Source organism: Tauraco erythrolophus, chromosome Z, assembly GCF_009769465.1.
Source record: "Tauraco erythrolophus isolate bTauEry1 chromosome Z, bTauEry1.pri, whole genome shotgun sequence".
Lineage (NCBI taxonomy): Eukaryota > Metazoa > Chordata > Aves > Musophagiformes > Musophagidae > Tauraco > Tauraco erythrolophus.
In genome coordinates, this window is record NC_141496.1 from 70,589,143 (window position 1) to 70,617,114 (window position 27,972).

Below are 27,972 nucleotides of genomic sequence, written 5' to 3' on the forward strand. Positions count from 1 at the left end.
GCTGATAAAATGTAGTTCCTCATTAGGTCACAAGGGACTGAGTTTGGGGTACTCCTGGGGCCTTCCAGCCACTCTAGTGCCTCCATGCTGGAGCCAAATTCTTGATGGAAAAACTGGCAGAACAGGAATTAGGGAGCTGTTAGACTTCTGGGTAATAAGAGTTTTAAAGAAACTGAAACTCATCTTGCTTCAAGGTAAAAACTCCCCATCGTATAAAGGGTCTAGAATATCTCATTCCTAGAAACAGCAACTGTTGGGACTCTTGCAGCCCCCTCAAAAACCCTGGTACTAGCAGTCAAGAAACAGGACAGTTGTCAGGCTAAAAAAACCCTGAAGTTGGACAGGATGAATATGGTAAGTAGAAATGGGAGAACAGCACTAAGGATGTAAAACCAGAAACATTTCTAGTTGCCCAAGCCAGTGAAGGGACCATGCTATCCTTTCCACACAAGTTGATGGCAATGCTGCAGGAAGTCCTGCAGGAAGGAATTGTAATGGAACTCTGTGTTCACAGTGGAGGAGCTTCATTCCCAAGAGGTCATTGAAACATACAGATACATTTACCTTGTGCAAGCTGCATGATAATAACCAAACTCAAGGAATGTCTTTGCATTCAAAAGAGAGAATGAGGCTTCCTACAGAGAACATGCGGCCAAAAGCAACGTTAAAACAGTCCATGAAACCAGATAAAAAACTTTGTGTGAAAATCCAATCTATCTTTAACTAATTCTGCCCTCAGAATTCATGGCTGTGTAAAATTAGGTATAAATCTGATGTTGGGCTTCACCCATGCCAGCAAGGCACTACACAGGTGTTTGCCAAAATGCAAGTGGGCACTGCCAATATGACTTGCAATGAGAAGTAGATAAAGGGTTCCTCTTCTCTCCTATTCTGAATATAAAAAGAGACTATAAGAAGAGGTCCATCTCCCAAATGATTAAAAGGAACAGCGCAAAATGCAACTAGCTCCTGACATCTTCACACTACTATATTGAATAACATTGCCTTTCCTATCTTCAACAGGGGCTTACATCTCAGTACTAATTTCAGGCCACCCTTCTGCACAGAAGACATGCTAGGACCTCTACTGTTCATGCTAAGAACACATCAGTGCACGCGGGAAAGGCACCTACCAACAAAATACACAATATCCTGTTTGCTTAGCATCAGCCCTAGCCAACAATAGAGCTTGGTGCCCTTTGATAGGTGCCAGCTGGGCCCCAATCCCACTGAGAGAAAGGGAGGTACTGGAAAAGCCAGAGCTCAAGCTGCTTGAGACAACATCACCCCGGCTGCAGGTGCTCCGGCCTCTCCAGACGGCAAACCAGAGGCCAAACAGAGGCTCCTGAACCTCAGGCCAGCTAGGAGGAAGAGGAAAAAAAAGGCAGCCATGCCTCCTGCCTCATCGCGGTCGTAGCTCCGCTCTCCGCCACGTTGACGAACACTGAACGGAAACCTCGGCTGGGCCCACCCGCCGTAGACACGCCCCCACCGCGCCCTTTCTGCCGCGGAGCGCAGGAAAAGGCCGTGCCGACGCTTCCCTGCTCCCCGGAGACGCTTGCTGCTTCTGGTCCTGCCTCTCCCAGAGTTTGCAAGGAGACAGCAATAACCCCGGAGCGGGCCCCTAGCAGGGGACCCTCGGCCAACTCCCTTGCCGCCCCGCACCTGGCCCGGCCCGCCGCCCCCGGCCGTGGGCGGGCCCTGGCGACGAGGGCTGTGTGCAGATGCGTCACCCGCCGCCGCGGTGAGTGTTGCAGCCGGGCTGTGCCGTTCGGGCGGAGGAGCGGGGGCTGCGCTCGCGAGAGCCCCGGAGCAACGGGAGACGGCGTGGAGCTACGGCGAGCGCCTGGCTCGGGCCGGCAGCGGTTCCGCCCCGCCGGGAAGTCGAGGGCCTGAGGAGGGCCCTTCCAGTCGCTGGCAGCGGAAAAGCGGCTTGTGCGCGGAGCGGGGCGGCCGGACCGCCCCGCCGCCCCGCTTCTCCATGCAGGCGGCGGCGGTGAGCGGGGCTGGCGCGCGGGGCGCTGGGGGCAGCGCGCGGTGCTGAGACGCCGCGGCCGGGAGAGACGATGGCCAAATGGCTGAATAAGTACTTCAGCCTGGGCAATAACAAGGCCAAGAGTCCGCCGCAGCCTCCGCGGCCCGACTACCGAGAGAAACGCAACGGTGCCGGCAGCGCGCCCCGCCCCGACGGGCCGCCGCACCTCCACCTTCACCACCACACCTCGCCGGGCTTTGCGCACCGCCGCCTGCGCGACGACACCAGTGACTTGCTCTGCGCGTACCGCGCCCAGAAGGACCGCGACTTCGAGGACCCCTACAGCGGGCCCGGCTCGTCTCTGCGCAAGTTGCGCGCCATGTGCCGCCCGGAGTACTCGGCGTCCGAGGACCCGGGCGAGGCGGCCCCCAGGACTTTCTCCTCCTCGTCGTGCTGCGCTGCGCCCCCTGCCACCTGCGCAGCCAGCTCCCCACACCTCTTCCGCAGCCACAGCGAGCGTCGCCCGGCTGCGCCGCCCGACATAAAGTACATCTCCCCCAAGCACCGGCTTGTCAAGGTGGAGAGCAACGGAGGCAGCGATGGTGCAGGCAAGAAGCTCAACAAGGGCTCCAAACAGCTGGTGACCTCTGTCCCCTCTGCCATGCAAGATAAAGTAAGTGCTCCTCTTCCTGCCCCCGTAGGCTAGGTGTTAGGGCCGTGGCTACGTCAGCCCCTGGAAGGATGTTTGGTGAGGCGACTAGCTCATGTCTAAACACATCTGGAGTGGCCACTTTTCTCCATCATGCTTCACTGGATGGCCTGGCCCTTTTTAATATCTCAGGGCAGGCAAGGCATGTGCAAGGCTGGTGCCCTGTCCTCTGGGCTTTCAGACTCACCTCCCTTCTGATGGGGCAGGTTTGTAGGGCCTAGCCCTTACTCTGGTGCACAGTGCACTGCCAACCTCATGACTGGTACCAAGGCTTTTGGGTTGGCATGCTGCTGCAGAACAGGATGTGAGTCTTTGAGGCTGTGCTTGGGGAGCTCTAAAATCACTTGAGAAGCCCCGTGCTTGTGACCTGAAGTTGCGGCCTCAGCCCCATTGCATGTGATGTTGAGTGAGCATATATAAGAAGTTGGGGGGAAAAAAACCCCAAGGAATTTAGTTAATAGACTGTCTAGTTCAGTGGCAGGTAAGGCAAGTGGAAATAAACTTCTGTAAGAAGGACATAGTAAAGGGGACAGTAAAGATAGTATAAAAAAGCCCTAGAGGTCTGACATTTGGAAAAGTTGATGGAAATGTTAAAAACATCAAAGGGAAAAAAACTGTGAGTACCATAACTTAAGCTAGTAAGTACCTTAGAGAATGAAAAAAAGATCTAGTTGCCATATAGGTCTGTCATCACAGAAATATGTTAGTGTTTAATGATCTGATAGTGTTCACTAAATGCTTGTGTTCCCTTCCAGCATCTGTTTTTTCTGTTTTTCACGTGCAAGGATAGAGTCCTGTTTTCCTTTATGTGTTAACTAAGAAGTAAGAAGTATGGTTTTCAACAAATTCAGTGAGCAATTTTATAACTTTTGTGACTGGTCATCAGTAAAGAGTTGACTAAAGAGCTCAGTTGTGTGTTAAATGTGAAAGATTTACTGGAGTGGGAAAAAGATTCAGGATGTTTTATGTGGTCACTTATAAAGAACAAATGGCAAAATATGAATAACAACAGACTATTTAGTCAAAATCCCCAGAAAAAAATGTTAGACGAGCTGATTCAGGGAGTAAAGGAGATGCCATTAAAAGCAATGGCAGGCACGCCATTTTGCAAGATTCCAGGCATAGGTTGTAAAAGTAGCCACTGAGCTGTAATGTGTCTGGAGTTCAGGAAACTTTGATGCGTAGAGGTAGAAGTACTGACTAAAGTTGAAGCAGATAAACCCGAGTTGCCATGCATCTTTAATAGTGAAGTAACTAACTTTTATAACAGATGCCCAAAAGAGTCACCAGAAGTCTTTGAATTCAGATTAGTGGGTGGATTTTTTTATTTAGGTAATACAATCAGGCAGGTTTCGGGGCTTTAACAGTGATGCTTATCTTCAAAGAAGGGAGAACAGGCTATGTTAGAATTCATGACAGACGCAGCTCTGTTCTTCCAGTATGGAGGATAAGAAATTACTGGCTTCCATCTTTAGTGCTGGCCTGCAAGTTGTTAACTGTTTAGCTCTTCTGTGGCAGATGGGTGAGTGCAGACAAGCTGGAACAACATGTGGCTATATGCTGGAACAACCTGGCAGCTATTGCATTTGTGTAAGAACAAATGCAAGACTTTGCTTAACGTCAACTCTAAGTAGAGAAACTACTTCAGGAACGGGGAAATCTAGAATGAGTTGAAGTCTTTCTGAGTGACTCTATCTGGCATTGTGTGGTGTGTGTAACATCCATGAAAGTAGTAATAATTGAGGGGGAAATGTCTGTGTGAAAGGATACTTTTTGTATTTTCTTACCTATTACACTTTTCTGAACCTTAACATTTCTTTGTCTAGTTTTGCAGCTGAATAACCTGGAACGCTATTCAAAGAGCAACCGTATCATACTCCATTGCAGGGAGTTCTTAGGATTTAAAAGCTGGAATTGTAGAATACTTGTCCTTTAAAGGATAATTTCATAATAAGCAGATTTTGCACTTCCTCTGTTCAGTGGAGGCAGAACTGTGCAGCAGTTTTGAATATTGAATGCTGAAGACACTGCAAGTTGCAAGATCCGTTTCCACAGGACAGGACATACCTGACGCTGAAGAAGATAGCTCAGTTCTGCACAGGTAGAACTGATCCAGTGCAAAAGCACATAAATATTGTGTGGCAGCAGCAATCAGCAGGAAACTGTTCAGGGGAGCATGCTTGCTCACTTGATTTATGAAGGTCTGAGAATGATGTCTGTGTGTGAATTCTACAGTTGTGTAAGAAAAAAAAGCCCCTTTGGATCTGAGGATCCACCTCAGAATTCTGTGGTGCAGAGATCTGGCTGCTGGCTAAGCATGAGGGCTAAACCTGTTTGCCATGAAAGCTTTACTCCCATTATGTAAGAAGCAAGTGTTTTTTTGACATTGCAATAGACTAGGGAAATGCTGTTTGAACTTCCAAGGTCTTACATAAAAGTGCTTAGGCTCCATGGAACATTATTAATATCTCTATATAATTAAAATATTTTAGTGAACGTTGAGAAGTTTGTCTTATTTTTGTATATGGAAGGCCTGATTTTGTTTGGTTGTTTGATCTTGCAAGTGAGAACAAGTCAGGTGTATTTAACAGAATCTTGCAGCAGGTATTTGGAGGTGCACTGAGAAAACACTTGAAAGATGTCTAAGCAGTGTTGGGGTTATTTATATCAAAGTATATAGTTTCTAGAGATCCTAAACTACAAAGGTAACTCCATGTCTTATTCCCATGTTTAACCTATTGTACCATGGCGTCAGGCGTTACAATTGGTTCTACTCTGAAGCAATATTCCTCTCTGCATGTGGTTCCCGTTAGCATATGGCTCTGCCTTTGAGTCAAAGGTCTCAAGAAAAAAATACCGGTGGCCACTGGTCTTGTGAACCTCCATGAATGGCTTGGGCAAGGCTACATATGAAGGCAGCAAGCTGCATTTTTTCTGTGTATCTCATGTTGCTATAATGCACCTATAATGGAGCTAGAAATGCATTTTTCCATGTACGTCAGTCTCATGATTAAGGGACTACTACAGTCTTATGAATGGGAAAATACTCAGTTATTACCTGAGACTGTGGAGTCTTAGTGACTTTAGGGCTGTTTGAAGTGATGTGGTAGGCTGTTCAGTTAAAAGTATGCCTGGTATCTGCAGTATATTGCACAACTTGGAACAGTCTCAGCTCTGGGAGCAAGCCAAATTTTCAGACTTCTGGACACAGAGAGAGACAAGCAGAGAAAGGCTATCATGAAGGAGTATGAAGCAGGTGGACACATGGAGACTGAGGAGGGAGGGTAGTCTTTTGGAAGTGTGTCATGTGTATGTTCTTGCAGTAAGCAGATCCAAACCATTGAAATAAAGTACCTCACTTACTGGATTCAAGCAAGACTGACTTGTGCCTTCTGAACTAAGATGTACTTACTGACTTGTTTACTAGGAGACTGTAAATGAGTATGTTCCACATGGCCTTGTTCTGAGAAAGACTAATACTGCACTATGAACGCCCATAAGGGAACTGGGCAGAGTGGTGGACCTTTGTCCTGTTTCTACTGCTTTCCATGCAACCTGTGCATCCAGTGTCTGTGAACTTTACTCACTTGGCCCGCAATGAGCAAGAACACATGCTCGCACCACTATTTCTTATGTACCCTCTCTTGCTTCACAGGTGAGCATGCAAGACAAACATGTTTCTGTGCTGGGCTGTCTTCCCAAATCCAAGAGATCTACACTCCTGCTAGGAACGCAGGCTCTGAGCTGTCATGTGCTTAATTTCTGGGCTCATTGCATGGTATAAAGTGCTCATTCTCTTTGGACTGAGAGGGTGAAGGGTTCAGGATATTAGGTATGAGGTTAGAAGTTCTAGGCAAAAAAACTCAGAAGGGACACATTTTTTTCTTTAAAAGTGCATGTGTTTGTGTTTCTCTTTCCTTGCATTTTCCGGCTGTAATCTGGTTGCATCTGTAATCATAGACACTTTGAAGACACTTTGATCTTGATGCTACGTCCCTATCCTACTCCTGGACAAGGATTAGCATGTGTGTTTTTCTTTCTCTTCAACCTGTATTCTGAGCATCCTGTGGCATGGGAGGCAGCTGGTATGTGTTCTGGAGCAGAGCTAGTATGAGCTTGGTGCTTTAACTTTTGTCTCTCCATCTGTATTTAAAGTCATATTTTGACGTAGTAACCAAAAGACATTTAGTAATGACTGAAATTGGCACCAGGGGCTTAGCCATTACTGCAAGGATGAAATCACAAAATTGCAGAATGGTCAAGGTTGAAAGGGATATCTGGAGTTTGTCTTGTCCAGTCCCCTCTGCTCAAGCAGAGTCACATGAAACCAGTTGCCCAGGATCATTTCCAGGCAGCTTTTGAATATTTTTAAGGATGGAGACTCCACAACCTCTCTGGGCAACTTTGTCGTGGTTTTAGGCCGATCTGGCAACTAAACTCCATGCAGCCGGTCTCTCACTCCAGTAAAGTGGAGAGGAGAAAAATATAATAAAAGAACTGAGGGTCAAGACAAGAACAGAGGAAGCACCCACCAGCCATGGTCCCGGGCCAAACAGACTTAGCTCTCTTAAAGCAAAACTATTTATTAGCAGTTACTTAAAAGAATGAAGACAAGCAAAAACAGTTACTTAAAAGGATAAAAAGAAAACAAGGCCAGATCTTAAAATCAACACCTCTCCACCCCCCTTTGCCTTTTCTTCCCGGCTCTACCTCCTCCCCCAGTGGTGCAGGGAATGGGAGAGTGCAGGTCAGTTCATTCCATGTTGTTACTGCTGCACCTCTCTTAAAGGAGGAGTCCTTATACCATTTTCCTGTGCTCCAGTGGATCCCCTACTCATGAGGAAAATCCACAAACTTCTCCAGCGTGAGTCCTACCCACAGGATGCAATCCTTCCCCAACAGATTTCTCTGGTGCGGGCTTTACCACAGTCTCGGATTCTTAGGGAGTTGTTGCTGTTCGCTCTGGCGTGGGTCGTCATATAGACTTTAAATGCGTCTCCATATAGACTTTAAATGAATAAATGTGTCAATGCGTAAATGCGTCTCTACCTGTGCCCATGATTCACAATAGTCCTCAGGCTCAGGTGTCACCTGTAAACAAAACACCTCCCCATCGACGGGGGTTGTCCCACGGGCTTTAGATGTGGACCGTCTGCAGGCTCAGGCATCTCTTCTCAATGTGGGTTTTCCACGGGCTGCGAGTGGGTCTCTGCTCCCCCGGGACCGCCTTGCTGCGAGAGGGCCACTTGCCGTCTCGCCACCGCTTGCAAGGGAAATTTAGCTCTGGGACACCTCGTCCCGTCCCATCTTCACTGACCTGGTGTCCGTTTCTCTCAGGTCTCAGTCCTCTCTGGGTGAACTCGGCCCAACGGGCACCCCGGGAGCGGGGCTCTCCCCAAGTTCCCCAAGCGGCTCCGCAGCCGCCATCCTCAGTGGGTGGCACTGGCCCGGCCCACCGCCTGGCTGGGCGCTGGGGAGCAGGGGCTGTGCCCACCTCCCTTCTCCTCGCTCCTGGGCAAGGGCACACCTTTCCAGTTCCTTTGTTCCGACGTAAATAGGGCAATTCGCAGAGGCGCCAATTAGCTCAAGCCCCGAGGGGGATGGGCAGCTTCTGCCACCAGAACCTCCCCCGCCCACCATCAAACCATGACAAACTTGTACCAGTGTTCAGTTACCTCACAGTGGAAAAAGTGTTTTCTGATGTTCAGATGGAAGCTCCTGTGTTTCAGTCCGTGCTGGTTGCCTCTTGTCCTGTCACTGTGTGCCACAGAAAACAGCCTGTCTCTGTCCTCTTTACACCCTCCTTTCAGGTATTTATACACATTGATAAGATCCCCCCTGAGCTTTCTTTTGTGTAAGCTGAACAGTCCCAGCTTTCTCAGCCTTTCCTCATGCATAAGATGCTCCATTCGCTTCATCATCTTTGTGGCCCTTTGCTGGACTCTATGTTTGTGTCTCTTTTGTACTGATGATCCCAGAAACGGACCCAGCACTCCAGGTGTGTCCTCACCAGTGCTGAGGAGAGGGGAAGGATCACCTCCCTTGACTTGCTAGCAATGCTTTGCCTAATGCAGCCCAGGATGCAGTTCACCACCTTTGCAGCAAGGGCATGTTGCTGACTCATATTCAACTTTGTGTCTAACAGGACTCCCGGATCCTTTTCTGCCAAGCTGCTTTCCAGCTGGGTGGCCCCCAGCATGTGCTGGTGCATGGCGTTGGTCCTCCCCTGTGCAGGATTTTGTATTTCTTCTTGTTGAACTTCTTGAGGTTCATGTCAGCCTATTTCTCCAGGCTGTAGAGGTCCCTCTGGATGACAAGTATGACTGACTAGTATCTCAGCCACTCCTCCCTGTTTGGTGTCATCTGCAAACTGGCTGAAGGTACGCACTTTCCTCATCATCCAGATCATTAACGAAGGTATTAAACAGGGCTGAACTCAGTATTGACCTCTGGAGTACACCACTAGACACTGAACTCCAACTAGACTTTGTGCCACTGATCACCACCCTCTGGACCTTGTTGTTCAGGTGGATTTCAATCTCACCATCTCCTCATCCAGCCTATACCTCAGCAGGTTGTACATGAGGATCTTGTGAAAGTGTCAAAGTCCTTACTGAAGTCCACGTAGACAATATCCACTGCTCTCCCCCATCTACCAGGTCAGTCATTTGTAGTTTCTGTCCATAGTTTTCGATTCTAGCTAAAAAACAAACAGAACCACTCATGGCTGCAGTGGACTGCAAGTACCTGGGATGTTTTCCATTGGAGGGATGGAAGGCCAGCTTAAATTTAATTGCTTGTTAATATATGACTTTAAAAAATAGCTACAGTCTGATCCGGATTAAAAAAAAACCTGCAGAGCTGCTTTGTTTCTGTAGCTGAATTCCATGCATTGATGTCAAACAGTAATGCTTGAATTATTTTGTTGCCTACATTTGGCTTTGCAAAAATACTAGATATTGAATTATCAGGGGGCTATATTCCCAAAGAAATTCAGAACGTTTTACAGGCTTTATATGTGAGTGTGACCACTGGGGGACTTCAGCCACTTTGTCCTGGTTTAACCTGGTGAGCAACTAAATACAATGTAGCTGCTCACTCACCCTCCCCCACCCACTGTGAAATGGGGAAGAGAATTAAAGGGGAAAAGGGAAGAAGGAGTCCCGTGGATTGAGATAAGAACAATTTAATAATACGACTTAATAATTATATATTAATATATATTCAACCAATATTGTTCCAGCAAACAGATTTTTGCCCTGTCTTAGAATAGAATAGAGTATTTTCAGTTGCAGGAACCTACAATGATCATCTATTCCAACTGCCTGACCACTTCAGCTGACCAGAAATTAAAGCATGTGATTAAGGATGTTGTCCAAATGTCTCTTAAACACTGACAGGGTTGAGGCATCAACTAGCTCTCTAGGAAGCCTGTTCCAGTGTTTGACCACCCTCTTTGTAAAGAAATGTCTTGTAATGTCAAGTCTGAACCTCTTTTGACACAGCTTTGAACCATTCCCACTGTTGCCAGTTTAGCCCAGCTGGCAATTAAATGCCACTCATCCTCCCCCACCCCTGGGAAATGGAGAAGATGATTAAAGGGGAAAAGGTTAGGAGACTCATAGGTTGAGATAAGAACAATTTAATCATAATACTATATGAATATATATGTATAAATGATAATAACATATACAGATAAGTGATGCACAGTGCTCACCACCCAGTGACCAATGCCTGTCCTGTCCTGGCGAACGATTCTGAAACAGATAAGTCCTGACACCACAATCTTGAATGAGTTAGACGCCTGAAAAGAGAACAAGAGGGAGATAGTACTCCTAGAGATTGAGAGAGTAAAAGCCTTTCTTTCCAGTCAACCCTCATCTATATACTGGGCATGCCTGGATGTTTGCACTCAAAGAGTTGTGGTCAGCGGCTCGATGTTCAAGTGGAGGCCAGTGATGAGTGGGGTTCCTTGGGGGTCAGTACTAGGGCTGGTGCTGTTGAACATCTTCAGCGACATGGGATCGAGTGCACCCTCTGCAAGTTTGCAGATGAGACCAAGCTGTGTGGTGTTGTGGACACGCTGGAGGGAAGGGATGCCATCCAGAGGGACCTTGACAGGCTGGAGAGATGGGCCTGTGTGAACCTGCTGAAGTTCAACAAGGCCAAGTGCAAGGTCCGGCATGTAGGTCGGGGCAATCGCAAGCACAAGTACAGGCTGGGCAGAGAATGGATTGAGAGCAGCACGGAGGAAAAGGACTTGGGAGTGCTGGTGGATGAGAAGCTCAACATGAGCCGGCAGTGGGCACTGCCAGCCCAGAAAGCCAACCGTATCCTGGGCTTCGTCCAAAGAAGTGTGTCCAGCAGGTCGAGGGAGGTGATTCTGCCCCTCTACTCTGCTCTCATGAGACCCCACCTGAAATACTGCATTCAGCTCTGAAGTCCCCAACACAAGAAGAACATGGAACTGTTGGAGCGAGTCCAGAGGAGGGCCATGAAGATGATCAGAGGACTGGAATACCCCTGCTATGAAGACAGGCTGAGAGAGTTGGGTTTGTTCAGTCTGGAGAAGAGAAGGCTCCGGGGTGATCTTATAGCAGCCTTCCAGTACTTCAAGGGGGCCTACAGTAAAGTGGGAGAGGGACTTTTTACAAGGGCATGTAGTGACGGGACAAGGGGCAATGGATTTAATCTGAAAGAGAGGAGATTTAGATTAGATATAAGGAAGAAATTCTTCACAGTGAGGGTGGTGAGGCACTGGAACAGGTTGCCCAGAGAAGTTGTTGATACCCCATCCCTGGAAGTGTTCAAGGCCAGGTTGGATGAGGCTTTGGGCAACCTGGTGTAGTGGAGGGTTTCCTTGCCGATGGCAGGGGGGTTGGAACTAGATGATCTTTGAGGTCCCTTTCAACCTTAACCATTCTATTAATCTATGAATATTAATAGTATTAATAGTGAGATATGTCCTTATGATTACACTTTATTTTATCATTGTGTTTTTATATTCAGCCAGCAATTCTTATTAAAGTCTTCAGACTGACAAACCTAGTGACTGTAGGAGACGAAGAAGAGCTATATTGTTTAAACTGAAAAGGTAGTAACAATCTGTACATGACTAAATGTCGGGTAAGGCTAAATTGGATAGTGAAAGAAAAAAAAACCTACCTTAAAATGAATGCAGTGTTGGAGTTTGCATGGGTGGCAAAGGTGACAGGTGAAAAGAGTCAAAATGCTAACAGCAGATTTATTGCCTTACAGGTTCTGACTTTAAACACAAGTGAAAACTATGTAGTTGGTACCATGTATTGCCTGTAGAAAGGTTTTTCTGAATTACTGAGCTGAGTCCAGTGCAATCCATGAGTGTAGTGGTTGCATGTCTTCCATCTTCATGGAAACCATATGTGTGAATGGAATCCAGATGTGACTGAAATCACATCCTCTGGTCTATACTTCTTCTGTCTCTCTAGTCTACACATCTTCTGTCTGATCTGAAATGGTTGCTGTAGCCTACCAGTTTTATTTAAGTAAATTTAGATTTTCTTGTTATATATGTTGAAATTATTTAGTTCTGAAATCTACATTATATGTATGTACATACACATACATAGACAAATATATGAGAACTATGTGACATATATAGTTATTATCACGTGTTATTTTATATACATAAAAATGCATATTGTTGAGCAAGAGGTCGTGGACCTTCTGTCTTTGGAGACTTTCAAAACACATGCGGGCAAGACCATGAATAACCTTGTCTAGTTTTCATATTACCCCTGCTTTGAGCAGAAGAGTGGTTTAATTGCCTTCAGAGATCTCATGAAACCTAAATCTTAACGTAACTCTGATGTTCAAAAACCGCCTGGAGCCTGAATGTTGCTGACAGACTTATATTATGTTAATATAGTGCATTCCTGTAGTGATAGTGGTGCAGGATCTAAGGTACAGCCTGTCAAGCTGGAATCCTTTTTCTCATTCTGTGGATTAATCTGTGCAGTATGTGAATGTGGAGTTAGTCTGCTCTGAAGCAAACATGCATACCTTCTTCTGCAAAAGCATGGAAGAATGAATAGGGCTTTGTTCAGATCAAGTGCATATGTATACAGTTGGGCATGGCTGGGTGAGTCAATGAGAGAGAATGATATTGTGAGGGCACTGAAGCAGGGCTGAATACTGGTGCTGATCAACAAGAAAGAATGAACTGTGCTTGCTTCTATAGATTGTCCTCTGAATTTTCACATGGACGTGTGCAGGAGCTGTGTTAAGTCTGCGTGTGAATATGAAAAGTACTGGGACACTAAGCACAGCTAAAACAACCTTCTAGAACAAGTTTGATCAAGTGTTTGATCTTCTGTTTGATCAAGTGGACCATCATAAATCCAGCTTTCTTGCTATTGCATGATAGCACAAATAATATCTGCAGCGTTTCCTTCAAAACTGCTAAGATAAGGAAAGAGGACTATATTACACTTTTTTACTCATCCAATTTAAGGCAAAATCGCAAGCAAATTATTAGCATTATGACTGTTCTGACGTAATGTATATGTGGAAGTGAAACCTCTACAGACAGAGTAAGGTTATGCAGTTTATTGTGATTTAAAGGGCATTTTAACTCTACGTGAGAAATTGGGCATAGTAAGAACATGTATCAGAATTTACATAAGTGGCTTTTAGCCTGATTAATGAGGAGAAAGGATCTAAAAAGGAAAAAGATGTTTCTCTTTTTAACCATCAAGTTCGCTAGTGAACTGATTTGCCATCTAATCTTGTGGTGGCCAGTTTGCCATTGTATTTGCTTGGATCACTAAAGAAATGCCTATTCTATATTTTTTTTACAATCTCCTTTTCTTCACAAGCTCACTGACACTGTTTGGTATAGGAGAGATGTTTGTGTCTCTAAACTTATTTGTATATGTCCTGCTTACCAGCAGTTGAGAGTTAGGCACTAGACCCATAGGGCAAAGCACTGCCCTATGACAAAGAATATGGTTTGGCATCTCATTCCTTTGCTGCCCTGTGTCAATGTGAGCGTATACTTGACTAACAGTATGCTAGCCACTGTGTTGAAGAGGAGGAAGTACTATGAGGCCCAGCAGTTGAAACAGTGTACGGTGTATTCTGGTGATAGATAGGAAAGGGACTGTGGTACAGATCTTCTCAATATGCCACAGTTTCTGTGAATGTTACTGTAAATCAGTCCATTGGTAAGGAAACAGACATAAGGTGTGGTTTTGGAGTTGTGCATTGTGCAAGTGTAGAAAATTGTTTTCATAGAATCATAGAATCAGAATGGTTTGGGTTGGAAGGGACCTCAAAGATCATCTAGTTCCAACTCCCCTGCCATGGGCAGGGAAACCCTCCACTACACCAGGTTGCCCAAACCCTCATCCAATCAGGTATATGTATGTGATATAGCTCTGGAATTTTTATGTTCTTTTTTTCCCCCACAACCAAAAGTATACGGGCAATTTACCCTTGCATTTGCAAATTGCATTTTGCAGGAAATTTAATAGCAATAATTTCATCTAGCTTTAATCTGGTCATATACACTTTAAATAACAAGAAAAAGAACACTGCTTACTCGCTTTTCATAGAATCATAGAATTTTCTAGGTTGGAAAAGACCTTAGAGATCATCCAGTCCAACTGTCCCTAATGCCCCATTAAACCATGTCCCTAAGCAGTTCATCCATCCTTTTCTTAAACACATCCAGGGATGGGGACTCAACCACCTCCCTGGGCAGCCTATTCCAGTGGCTGACAACCCTTTCAGAGAAGAAATTCTTCCTAACATCCAACCTGAACCTCCCCTAACTAAGCTCATACCCATTTCCTCTTGTCCTATCACCCATCACTAATGTAAAGAGCCCTTCCCCCACCTCCCCACCATCTTTTCTCAAGTATTTATAGGCCGTAATCAGGTCTCCCCTCAGCCTCCTCTTCTCCAGGCTAAACAGCCCCAACTCCCTCAGCCGCTCCTCATAAGTTTTATTTTCCAGCCCCTTCACCAGTGTAGTCACCCTTCTTTGGACCCACTCCAGGAGCTCAATATCTCTCTTAAAGCGAGGGGCCCAAAACTGGACACAATATTCCAGGTGCGGCCTCACCAGTGCCGAGTACAGTGGCAGGATCACTTCGCTATTCCTGCTGGTTACACTATTCTTGATACACGCCAGTATCCCATTGGCTTTTTGGCCACCTGGGCACACTGCTGGCTCATATCAAGCCGGTAGTCAACCAACACCCCCAGGTCATAGAATCAATTTTACAAAACAAATTCTGCTAATGGCTGTGCGTGGATACAAGTTTTTTTTTTTTGTTGGAGCGGGAGAGGGTGCAGGAGTGGTGATTGCCCTCAGCCTGTTGTGAGGCGGCAGGGGCCCCTCTGCAGCCATGAGAGACACGGTGGAGCAGAGACCCACTTGCAGCCCGTGGAGAAGCCACGTTGGAGCAGAGATGACTGAGCCTGAGGACAGTCGTGGAGAATGGGACACACGATGAAGCAGAGACACGTCTAAAGTCCATGGGACGACCTACGCTGGAGGGAGGGGCAACTTCCTAAGAATCCATGGCTGCGGTGAAAGCCCACACTGGAGCAATCTGATGGGTAAGGAGAAGGGAAGGACTCACGTTGGAGAATTTTGTGCACTACCTCGTGAGTAACAGCTTGTTTGTGGTTTAGCCCAGCCAGCAGCTAAGCTACGGTGAAGCCACTTGCTCACTCCTCCCCCTCAGTGAGGTGGAGAAGAGAAAAATCATCGTAGAATCATAGAATGGCGTAGGCTGGAAGGGACCTCAGAGATCATCTAATCCAACCTCCCTGTCATGGGCAGGGACGCCTCTCAACTAGATCAGGCTATTCAAGGCTCCATCCAACCTGGCCTTGAACACCTCCAGGGAGGGGGCATCCACCACTTCTCTGGGCAATTTATTCCAAAGTCTTACCACCCTCGTACTGAAGAATTTCTTCCTAAGATCTAATCTAAATCTGTTCTCCTTCAACTTAAACCCATTTCCCCTTGTCCTATCAGTGGACACTCTTGTAAAAAGTCCCTCCCCAGCCTTCCTGTAGGTTCCCTTCAGGTATTGGAAGGCAGCTATTAGGTCCCCTCAAAGTCTTCTCTTTTCAAGGCTGAACAATCCTGGCTCCTGCAGCCTGTCTTCATAGCAGAGGTTCTCCAGCCCCTGGATCATCTTTGTGGCCCTCCTCTGAACACGCTCCAGCAGATCTATGTGTCTCTTATGGTGGGAACACCAGAACTGGACGCAGTATTCGAGGTGGGGTCTCACAAGAGCAGAGTAAAGGGGGAGAATCACCTCTCTTGACCTGCGGACCACGCTTCTCTTGATACATCCCAGGATGCAGTTGGCCTTCTGGGCCGCATGAGCGCACTGCCAGCTCATGTTGAGCTTCTCATCTATAAACACCCTCAAATGTAACAACAATGTAACTAAGGTCTCAGGGTCGAGACAAGATCAGAGAGGGATCACCCACCAACCCTCAAACAGACTCAGGTTGGGGAGGAAAACGATTTGTTAACAGTTTCTTCAAAGAGGATAACAAGAACCAAGGCCAGATCTCAAAAACACCTTCCCCCCACTCCTCCCTTTTTGCCGGCTCTACCTCCTCCCCCAGTGGTACAGGGGGACAGGGAATGGGGGGTGTTGCAGGTCAGTTCATCACACATTGTTTCTGCTGCTCCTTTCTTAAAGAAGGAGGACTCCTCACACTCTTTCCCCTGCTCCAGTGGATCCCCTCCTCACGGGACAGTCCACAGACTTCTCCAATGTGAGTACTTCCCGCAGGATGCAATCCTTACCTGTCAGATTGTTTCAGCATGGGCTTTTCTCATAGAATCACTGGTTCTTAGGGAGCTGCCACTTGGTCCGGCATGGGATCCTACATGGACTTCAGATGCATCTCCACCTTGTCGTCAGCCTCCAGGAGCCTATGGAGACAATTCTCTACGACGTCCTTCAGGCACAGGCACCTCCGCTCCAGCATGGGGTTTTCCACGGGCTGCGAGTGGATCTCTGCTCCACTGTTAATCTCCATGGGCTGCAGGGGGGCCGCTTCCATCTCACCATCGTCTGCAGGGGAATCTCAGCTCTGGCACACCTCCTCCCACTCCATCTTCACTGACCTTGGTGTCTCTGTAGCTGTTTCAAATTTCAGTCCTCTCTCTGCTGTAGCCGTGATGGGCCCGACTGGCCCAAGGAACCTTGGCAGTCCCATCAGCATGGACTCTGTTCAGCAGGCATCCTGGGAGTGGCACGCTTCAGAAGTCTCCAAGCTGCACCGCTGTGGCCACCTCCAGTTGAGTGGCGGTAGTCCATTGTGGGCAGCCACCTGCCCTGGAGGCCAGGAGGCCAGCCCATGCCTCCTCTCTCTCTTCGCTGTAGGTCCAGCCCAGTTTAGGTTCCTTTGTCCTCTTCTTAAATTGGGTATTCGCAGAGGTGCTGATTGGCTCAGCCCTGGCCAGAGAAGATGAGGGTTCTGACCTGACCAGAGACGGGTTGGACTGGTTTTGGAGCTGAGGAAGCTTTAACTCCTGCCCCCTGCTGCCCCACAGCAACTGACAGGGGCTATCTCTGCAGCCCCCCTCTGCTACCAAAACCCTGTCACATAAACCGAGCACAGCTTGGAAAGTAAGCTTGCTAAAATAAAATTAAATCCTGGGAGATTGCACGGAGACTTGCAGAGTAGGAACCCTTTTTCTGACAGGGATCTTTGAGAATGGGAGAAAGAATCTTCTGTAATGGGATTGTGAAAAGGAGTTTAGACATTATACAGTAAGTATGTTTAATGTTTTAATAGAACTAACAAGCATACTCCTTTGAGGTTTTCAAGCCTTTTTGAAAGAAGTAGAAAAAACTTGAACCTTCCTAGAAGTGGAGAATTTATAGCCGTTAGCAAGTGTATAGAAGAAATCAAGTGTTGCACTGGCCAGCTGCTACAGCTAGGCTGAGAATTAGTAAATTTTAATGTATGTGTTTAGTGTAACAGTTGCCTGGGGAGCCCTCTGACACCTCAGAGCTGTAAGGAAATACAGATGAACAGCTCCAGAGGGTAAAGCAGACTTCTCTTTCTGCCAGACTGGGTGCTGAAAAGTGTATTTGGGATTTGTTTGGGGGGAGTGGTTTCTTATTTTTGTTTTGGTGGTGGTTTCTTTTGGGGGGTGGTCATTTGGGGAGCCAGTTTGCCCAGTCTGACAAATTTGATAGGTGATCTGATTGAAAACATACTTATGGTGAGCTGTGTAGAATATCATAGTGCTTGTGACACTATTACTCAGGTGAAGGGGAGGAGTTTAGACTCACCGTCCAAGCTAGGTGAGGTTTTCATTCCAAGGACTACTGTAGTGCGTATATTTCTAGCCTCAGTCTGATCTGGTACAGATTTATAGATAATAAAATACAATAATAGTAATAAATACATTAAAGAAATAACATGGATTTAGACATCCTTACAGTCTTTTTCAATTTCCTTGTTATAAAGCAGCTTTTGCCTTGTTAGACCTCTCCTGCATAACAAGTTAGTTGCTTTAGTCCTTCTGTTCACGTTCAGTATGGTTATCTCTTGAATACGTTACCATTATGCTTAAAGCAAATCAATCTTGATTTTTATCTTGTTTGACAGCATTTTATATGTATCGTTTTCCTCCTATGTCGGGGAAGTTTCCTGGCTGCTACATGGGAAGCACCTGTGCCTTGTCGAGACAGGTGCTGCGAGTCACGGTGGTCAGCTGGAGACCACGTGACCTATGGGAGGTTTAAAGGTGGGGCACTCCCAAGAGGGAGTGGGCCAGTTCCTTCCTGGAGGTTGGAGTGATAGGAGCTCCTGGAGAGCAGTGAGTCGGAGCTCTCTGTTGGAGATTAGAAGAGCCTTCTGATTGTGAGACACATCGTGGTCGCAACAGCTGTTTGGTTGCGACCCACTGTGGGAAGGTACAGGCGGTCCGCGACATCTGGTGACCCCGATGTGATTCGGTGAAACGTGAACCGTCTGGACTGCAGGGTGAACTGTGGTGGAGATAAAACCCAGCAAAGCTTGAGAGCGGCAGGAGCTGTGGATTGACCAGTTTTGACCTAGACACCTGGAACAAGGTGAGCCGCTGGGAATGGACATGAGACAGAACTTTGTAAAGGAAGGCCAGACTTTTGCATTTCTTGAATCTGCGATAATGGCTGCGGGGGCCAATATAAGAAGCAAGGATCTATATAATTTACTCAACTGGGCGGCGGAGCGTGAAGACCTAGTGAGTCTCAGTGCCTCCTTTAACCTAGAGCTTTGGAAAAAAATGGGGGATAAGTTGCTTTGTGAAGTAGTCTTTGAGAATGAGGACTTAACCAAAACCGACCTATTGCGTACATGGGGGGCCTTGGATAATATAATTCAAGCAACAGATTATGTATCAATGGGCAAAGGTTTTGAAGAAGATGATGAACTGTCTGAGGGAGGATTGGCCTCAGACAGCATGGACAGTGAATCAGGTCTATCTTCACTGTTCAAGGATATCAAGAAAGTTGCGGGGACTGTGCAGGTTCTCTGCCCCACCCTGCAGGAGGTGTTAAAACGTCCCCCACCCTTTGCCCCAACAGCTCCCCCTTCCCCTGTTATTATGCCTACGGCTCCACCATTTGAGCAATTGGCCCCACCCTTGGCAACTTCATATCCCGCAGTACCTGCTTATCCGGCCCAGGTACGTTTGGAGCAGCCAATAATACTACAGCAAGTTATGACACTATTACAAGGAGTATCCCGGCAGTTAGCAGCTGTAGTGGAGATGCTGCAGCAGGCCATGACCCACCCTGCAGCAAGATAGACTATAAGAAAGACCTCTGAAGCAAGTGATAGTTCTGCTGGGAAGTTACCAACCGCACCTAGACCGAGGAGAAAGTCGCCAGAATCCGCCTGTTCAGTGCAACCAGACCCCCTGGGAGCGACTACAGGAACAGTTCAACCTCATGACCCAGTTCGCTTCTGGGACGAGGTTAGAACAAAAGCAATAGAGGCCAGGGACTGGGACCTGGCTGAAGCTCTGGGGGTACCAGTTAACAATAAAGAATCATCTATAACAGAAATGGGGGGAGGGCCTAGTGCGTTCCCCGTGGCACTAGCCCTCCCGGGTTCCTTGCGTGTTAGGAAGCAGAAGTGTTATAGATGTGGAAAACTGGGACATATAAAATCGGAATGCCCAGGACGGAAGGGTCAAAGGCGGATAATAAATGCCGGAAAAGTTAATGGCCCAGTGACTTGTCATAAATGTGGAAAACAGAGATGTTACAGGTGCGGAAAGATGGGCCATTTTGCTAAGCAATGCGAATCAGAGGTTTACACTAACGGCTGGCCAAGAAATAAAAGAATGAGAAAACGTACACAGATGTATGTTGGTCCAGACAAAGCTTTTGCGGGAGCATTACGGCAGCCACAGGTTGATCAGCAGAAAAAGCAGCCACAGCAGCCAGGGTGGATGTATCCGTCGTTGCTGGATCAATGGACAAACGGCGACGGAAAGTGGAATCGAAACGTTAGAAACCCCTAAAGGCTATGAGGCGTTTTTTCAAAAAAAGAAAGGGGGAATTGTCGGGGAAGTTTCCTGGCTGCTACATGGGAAGCACCTGTGCCTTGTCGAGACAGGTGCTGTGAGTCACGGTGGTCAGCTGGAGACCACGTGACCTATGGGAGGTTTAAAGGTGGGGCACTCCCAAGAGGGAGTGGGGCAGTTCCCTCCTGGAGGTTGGAGTGATAGGAGCTCCTGGAGAGCAGTGAGTCAGAGCTCTCTGTTGGAGATTAGAAGAGCCTTCTGATTGTGAGACACATCGTGGTCGCAACAGCCGTTTGGTTGCGACCCACTGTGGGAAGGTACAGGCGGTCCGCGACACTCCTAGTATGTTTTTGACAAATGGAGAAGAAGAAGTACCATATAACTGTGTTAAGACTACTTTATGTTTCATGTTTTAGTACAGTTATGCTAAAGATTGGCAAGTGGTACTCATCAACACTTGTAATAGGAGAGCAACACAGAGCCCATGCTAGCATCCAGCAGCCCTTGACAGGATTGCATTAGAAGACTAAATGGATGGCATTTCAACTGCAGCACTTTTGGAGATAAACCTGTCTTTGTAACTTTCAATAACTTTGAAATTACTGCTGAATGGTACACATTGTCGTCTCTGTCTTCAGTCCATGCAGTTGCCGTCACTTGATTTGCTGCTTGGGTGTATGTTGCCACACATGGCACAGGGGACTTTTTTCCTTTGAGTTGACTGTTTTTCACAATAATGAGGCAGTAATTTTGAAGACAAAGTGAGAGAAAGAATTATTTTTTTCTCCCTCTATTATCTGTGTCAGTCTGGTGGTTTCTGGTCAAACAGAAACTTCAGTCACTTTAAACTTTGAGTGGTGCAAAACACAATTAACTTATAATTAAAACATCAATCCCAGATACTTTAGTATCCCAGCTGTTAAACTGTGACTGTGGGACAGTTAAGTCTTGCTCTGATATTCACATGTATTCAGTGATAACAAATACATCTTCTAAAATGTCCCTTCTTTGGCATATGCTTGCTAGTGATCTGTAGTCCAGGGTTGGCAGCTTATGCTGAGGAATGTGTTGTTTTTTTTTTGATTGACTTTTTGTTTTATTTTGGTTTTGGTATTTTTTTGGTAAACAAAATAGGTAGTTTAAAGTGGCAGTGTGACAATGTTGCAGGGCCTGTGACTCGCAAGTGTGTTAGATAGAATCATAGAATCATAGAATGGTTAGGGCTGGAAGGGACCTTCAAAGGTCATCTAGTCCAACCCCCCTGCAAGGAACAGGGATATCTCCAACTAGATCAGGTTGCTCAGGGCCTCGTCCAACCTGGCCTTGAACATCTCCAGGGATGGAGCATCCACCACCTCTCTGGGCAACCTGTTCCAGTGTTCTACAACTCTCATGGTAAAAAATTTTTTCCTAATATCCAACCTGAATCTACCTCCCTCTATTTTAAAACCATTACCCCTTGTCCTATCACAACTGGCCCTCCTGAACAGCCTCTCCCCATCTTTCTTGTAGGCCCCCTTGAGGTACTGGAAGACCGCTATAAGGTCACCCCGGAGCCTCCTCATCTCCAGGCTGAACAGCCCCAACTCTTTCAGCCTGTCCTCATAGGAAAGGTGCTCCAGCCCTCTTATCATCTTCGTGGCCCTCCTCTGGACCCTCTCCAACTGGTCCATGTCCTTCTTATGTTGGGGGCTCCAGAACTGGATGCAATACTCCAGGTGAGGGCTCACGAGGGCAGAGTAGAGGGGAAGAATCACCTCCCTCGACCTGCTGGCCACGCTCCTCTTGATGCAGCCCAGGATGCGGTTGGCCTTCTGGGCCGCAAGAGCACATTGCCGGCTCATATTGAGCTTCTTGTCCACCAGTACTCCCAAGTCCTTCTCCTCAGGGCTGCTCTCGATCCATTCACCACCCAGTCTGTATTTGTGCCTGGGATTGCCACGACCCAGATGTAGGACCTTGCACTTGGCCTGGTTGAACTTCATGAGGTTGGCACGGGCCCACCTCTCCAGCCTGTCGAGGTCCCTCTGGATGGCATCCCTCCCTTCCAGCGTGTTGACGGCACCACACAGCTTGGTGTCATCAGCGAACTTGCTGAGGGTGCACTCCATGCCACTGTCCACGTCACCGACAAAGATGTTGAAGAGGGCCGGGCCCAACACGGACCCCTGAGGGACGCCACTCGTGACCGGTGTCCACTTGGACATCGAGCCGTTGACCACTACTCTCTGAGTGCGGCCATTGAGCCAATTCCTTATCCACCGAGTGGTCCATCCATCAGACCCATGCCTCTCTAGTTTAGAGAGAAGAATGTCGTGCGGGACAGCGTCAAAGCTTTGCACAAGTCCAGGTAGATGATATCCGTTGGTCGACCCTTGTCCACCGATGCTGTCACCCCATCATAAAAGGCCACCAAGTTGGTCAGGCATGATCTGCCTTTGGTGAAGCCATGTTGGCTGTCACCCACCACCTTGTTGCTCTCCATGTGCCTTAGCATGGTTCCCAGGAGAATCTGCTCCATGACCTTGCCAGGCACAGAGGTGAGGCTGACCGGTCTGTAGTTGCCCGGGTCCTCCTTGTTCCCCTTTTTAAAAATGGGGGTTATGTTCCCTCTCTTCCAGTCATCGGGGACCTCGCCAGACTGCCACGACTTCTCAAATACAATGGCCAGTGGCTTGGCAACTTCATCCGCCAGTTCCTTCAGGACCCGCGGATGGATCTCATCAGGTCCCATGGACTTGTGCACCTTCAAGTTCCTCAGATGTTCCCGAACCTGCTCTTCAAGTATAGTGGGCAGTGGTTCATCCTCACAGTCCCTGCTAGTTCTTTCCACAGCTTGGGTGGTAAGACAAGAGGCTTTATCAGTGAAGACTGAGGCAAAAAAGTCATTGAGTAACTCAGCCTTCTCTATGTCCCGGGTAACCAGAGCACCAGTATCCTTCTGGAGGGGGTCTACATTCTCCTCGAACTTCCTTTTGTCCCCTACATACCTATAGAAGCTTTTCTTATTGCTTTTTATATCCCTTGCCAAATTCAATTCCTTCAGGGCTTTAGCCTTCCTCACCTGATCCCTGGTCACTCGTACAGCTTCTCTGTATTCCTCCCAGGCTATCTGTCTCCACTTCCACCCTTTATAGGCTATCCTCTTCATTTTCAGTTGGTCCAGGAGCTCCTTGCTCATCCACGTGGGCTTCCTGGTCTTTTTGCCTGACTTGTTCTTCATCGGGATGCACCTCTGCTGAGCTTGGAGGAGGTGCTCCTTGAATGTGGACCAACTTTCCTGGGCCCCTCGTCCCTCCAGGGCCACCTCCCACGGCACTTTGCCCATCAGGTCCTTGAAGAGGCCGAAGTCTGCCTTCTTGAAGTCTAGGGCACAGAGCTTGCTGTATAGTTTCCTTGCTGCCCCGTGGATCTTGAACTCCACCATGTCGTGGTCACTGCAGCCAAGGCTGTCCTTAAGTTTCGCATCGCCCACCAGTCCCTCCCTGTTGGTGAGCACAAGGTCGAGCATGGCACCCCTCCTTGTCGGCTCCTCTATCACCTGCAGGAGGAAGTTGTCGTCCACGCATTCCAGGAACCTCCTGGACTGCCTGTGCCCTGCCGTATTGTCTCTCCAACAGATGTCAGGGTGGTTGAAGTCCCCCATGAGGACCAGGGCTTGTGACCATGAGGCTGCTCCTATCTGGCTATAAAGCGCCTCATCTGCTCTGTCCTCCTGGCCAGGTGGCCTGTAACAGACCCCTACCGTAACATCCCCTATCTGTCCCCGTCCTCTAATCTTGACCCATAAGCTCTCTGTCAGCTCCTCCTCCGACCCCAGGCGAAGCTCCACGCACTCCAGCCGGTTGCTGACGTAGAGAGCAACACCCCCTCCTCGTCTCCCCTTCCTGTCCTTTCTAAAAAGCTTATACCCCTCCATGTTGACACTCCAGTCATAGGAGTCGTCCCACCACGCCTCCGTGATGCCAATAAGGTCGTAGCCCTGCTCATGTGCACGCATCTCCAGCTCATCCTGTTTATTTCCCATGCTGTGTGCGTTGGTGTACATACACTTCAGCTGGGCCTCCGACAAAGCCGACTCGCTGGCTGGTGCGACAGGGGTTCTCTTGGACGGCAGTGTAAGTTCATTTGAACATACCTGCGATCCTTCCTCAGCTTCTGGACCCTCGGTGCTGGCACTGGTGCCATGTTGACAGCGGTGGGCTGAACCGTGCTCCCCCGATATTTTTTTTCCCTAATCTTAAAGGAAATCTCTGCCTTTTGTAATACAGTATTCTTTTAACTATATGGCATTTGTGCAGGTGCTTGATCTGGAAACACTTGTGTGTCCTGTTTTTCGCTCTGTCTGGTGGAGTATGCTGGCAGCAGGAGACAGAAGCAGATGCAGCTTCAGTCTCGTAGCTGTCAATGTACTCTTGATTCTTTGTTGAAAGTATTGAAGCTGTTGGAGTAGCAGTCTGCTATCAGTCTACTGGTACCTGGTGGGACAGTAAGATGCGTAGCTGAAAAATCTTCCTTAAAAAGAGTAGGCCTTCAGGGCAGAACCCTTTAGGCTTACCCTGCTTTGAATGACAGGTTGGACAGGGTGATCTCCTGGGGTTCTTTCTCACCTAAATTCTTTTATGATTCTGTGGGGGTTCTGATGCTGAGGCCTGCCTCTACTTCGGACTCTTTTGCCTGTCCTACATTACACCTCTGTGCTCTGCAGTAATTCTCATATGAGGATTTCTTTCTTTGCCCTAGTGATCTTCTAGAAACCAAGATTAACTCTACCCCTTCAGTAACAGGGAAGAATGTTTCCCGTTACTTAAATCAGCTGTTTAAAAAGCCTATATAACCGATGGGGCTTACACAACATACAATGATTTTGCATGGGCCCAGGGAGCATGGCAATATAGGGTAAGGAGTGAGATTTTCCAACCTTCAGGTTTTTCTAGTCTCCTAGTGGAAGAAGGAAACTTGTTCTTCTGACAGATAATTTATTTTTGCTGCCTTTTGTCCTGATTCACAAAATACAGGTAGGTATAATGTTTCTTTGAAAGAAAGATTGGCATAGATAGGTTCAAGAAACTAAGTTTAAACAAGAAGCTTGTTCTGTGTCGTGTTCCTTTTCAACTCAGAACTAAAATGACAAAGCTTCTTATTAATGCAGTGAAAAGAATAGCCTTTGAGTATTTTTTTTGAAGAAATTTTAGCAATATTTTCAGTTGTAGCTGATAAATCTGAAAAGCAGAGAGGGTGAAGTAGGTGCAAGTGAGAGAGTGCTTTTTTTGCTGAATATTAACAAACCTCTCTGATAAGAATTGCACTGAATTGAATGTGCTAACTGATTGTATCTTTCTAATTTGTCCATCCCAGTTATTCCATATCTTGTGTTAGTCAGAAATCCTTTCACATAGAATATGCCTTTGTGGGGTTTCTGATACAAACAGGAGCACACTTCTATTTCAGCACCATTTAGTAGCTGATTTGTGGCAATTGTGCATTTGTCGTCTGAACTCAGACTGTGCTTTGAAGATGGCATAGAATGCACCTGTGTGAAACTGATTTTTCTTGCTGCTAGGGTGTTAACTGCCTTCTAGTTTGCACACCTGACTGGAGATTCTAGTAACGGTTACTTTCCTGTCTTTCAGGTATTGATAGCTGATGACTACTCAGATCCATTTGATGCCAAAAGTGACTTGAACACAGTGGGAAAAGGGGAGAACACTGGCTATATGGAGCCATATGAAGCCCAGAGAATAATGACTGGTAAGAAAAGGCAGTTGCACATGTGAGCTTCGATAGCATGGCGATTCACATGGATATTACAGCTGCTATGAAACAAAAATGTACTTTGGCATGCCAAACCATGTTTCTGAAGATGTTTAGGTAGTAAACAGTAAATGCTATGGAGGCTTTTCATGTGCCTGCACATGCCTTGATATCCAAAGACACTGTTCTGGACCTTACTATTGAATATAGATGGTTTGTACTGTCACGTGGGAAGATGAAATTGTGAGCAGTGGGAGTTGGAGTGTGTATTGCTTAGCTTGGCAATGTCAAGACTGTCATCTGTGTACATAGTAAGGATGACCAAAACATGACATTGTGTTAGTTCACTTAAAAACAGTTGGTCAGTTTGCTTATGGCCTTTTTTTCCTCAATCAGATTCAGATTTCCTTCTGTTGGAGTAGGACTGCAAAGCTACATCTTTATGTAGCTTGCTTCCTTCCTTCCTTCCTTGCTTCTCTGATGATTTTTGTACCAAGGGTCAAAATGAGATGGTTTAGGATGCCTGTGAGCTTTTAACTGCTATTCTTGGTAGTGTCCTTCCTTTTCTGTCATGTAGGGAGGTGGTTAATGGTGGTATTGTTGTAGGAGTTTGGACTGTTAGAACCCCTTGTCCTGGTGTTATGTGACTGTACTGTCTGTGTATTTTCCTCATGTTACCCTCATCCATTTCCTACTTATTAGCTGTGCAGTCTGTAAACTTTTCTGGGGTATGGGGCCATATGTTTTTAATTTATGATTATTTGACTCAGTCAACACACATCTTTGTGCAGATCAGTTGTGAATTTCTCAAATTTGTACAACAGATCCTCTTTTTCTCATTATGAGGTAAAAGTCACTCTTGTGCCCAGTTAAGTTGATTGTATGCTTTCCTTTTCTATTGGCAGCTCCTGTTTTGGGCCCTCAGGAAAGATTAATCAGTGGGGGAAGATGAGGCTGTTGGATGCAAAGATCCTTTTTTCATGCAAGTGTTCCTATTTTTCTTTTCTTAAATAGCATTTCTGAAGAGAGACACAGGGAATTACATGTAGACTATATTGTTTGGAAGTTTTCAGTATTTTATAGTTAGGGACTGAAAGCTTTTATTTCTCATTGGTGTAAATCTATTAATTCTAGTTGAGTAATTTCTCAGAAAAACAATTTAGTTCCAATAAGTTCTTGCTCTTTGTACAGCAATGATAAGCATTTGTAGTTTTGACTGTGAAGTTTATAGTGCTTTGGTTTCTTTCTTCCTGTATTTAGGACAGGAGCTTATTCTATCTCATATTTCAGATTAGCCATAATAAATGGGATGGCTTAGCTAAAGTAAGGGACAGTAAATTTGTGTACCCTTGCAATTGCAAGACACCCTTTTGCTAAATTTGTGTTTAGATCAGCTGATAAGCTGTTATCTGCTCTGTATGTTATTATAAAGCAAACATGAGGAGCTCTCAAAGATGCTAAAGGCACTTTGAAACTGGGGTTTAATTGAGTATAAAGATGTAGCAAGTGTTCTGAATATGCCTTTGATTGAGCCAGTAGAAGATGCTTGATATCTCCCTGAAGATGTTTAGTGTTTTGAAATCCAGGTGTTTGGTTTCCAGTCATCTTGTCCTAATGCTGGTAGAAACAGAGAAAGTCTTCTCGTAAACCTTGGTGTGGTCATGTTATGTTCCACTATATTCAAGCATGTGGTTTTATGTTTGCTTTTTTAATTGCACCGTAATGTTACCTTTGCGTTTTGCTTGACAAATGAAAATCAAAAGGTGTCTTTTTGGAGAGTTTTTAAAGATTCAGTTTATATTTCCCAGGTGAGTTCTGTTATGTATCTACTAGTTCTAAAGAAGACCTTTGGACTGCAGTTGGATTGGCCTCAAAATATGTACTGCTTTATTTTTTTTGTTAGCTGTGCTGACTAATGAACAAAAGAATGTTATATGGCTATCCGTTTAGTTTAGCTAAACTGGTGAATTCATTCTGACTGCATTT

General features: G+C 46.6%; 1 protein-coding gene across 2 annotated transcripts in view; it reads left to right on the forward strand.

Annotated features, from left to right (window-relative positions):
* The first annotated feature begins 2,051 nt into the window (after positions 1–2,051).
* SHB (SH2 domain containing adaptor protein B) overlaps positions 2,052–27,972 on the forward strand; it is an 85,662-nt gene continuing 59,741 nt past the window's right edge. Inside the window, exons 1-2 of one of the 2 annotated variants that reach the window (XM_086629636.1) lie at positions 2,052–2,648; positions 25,866–25,983. In XM_086629636.1, coding sequence (XP_086485762.1) covers positions 2,067–2,648; positions 25,866–25,983 — 700 coding nt within the window. In that variant the 5' untranslated portion in view covers positions 2,052–2,066. The remainder of the gene's footprint in view (positions 2,649–25,865; positions 25,984–27,972) is intronic. The other variant, XM_086629635.1, reaches the window with a different exon arrangement.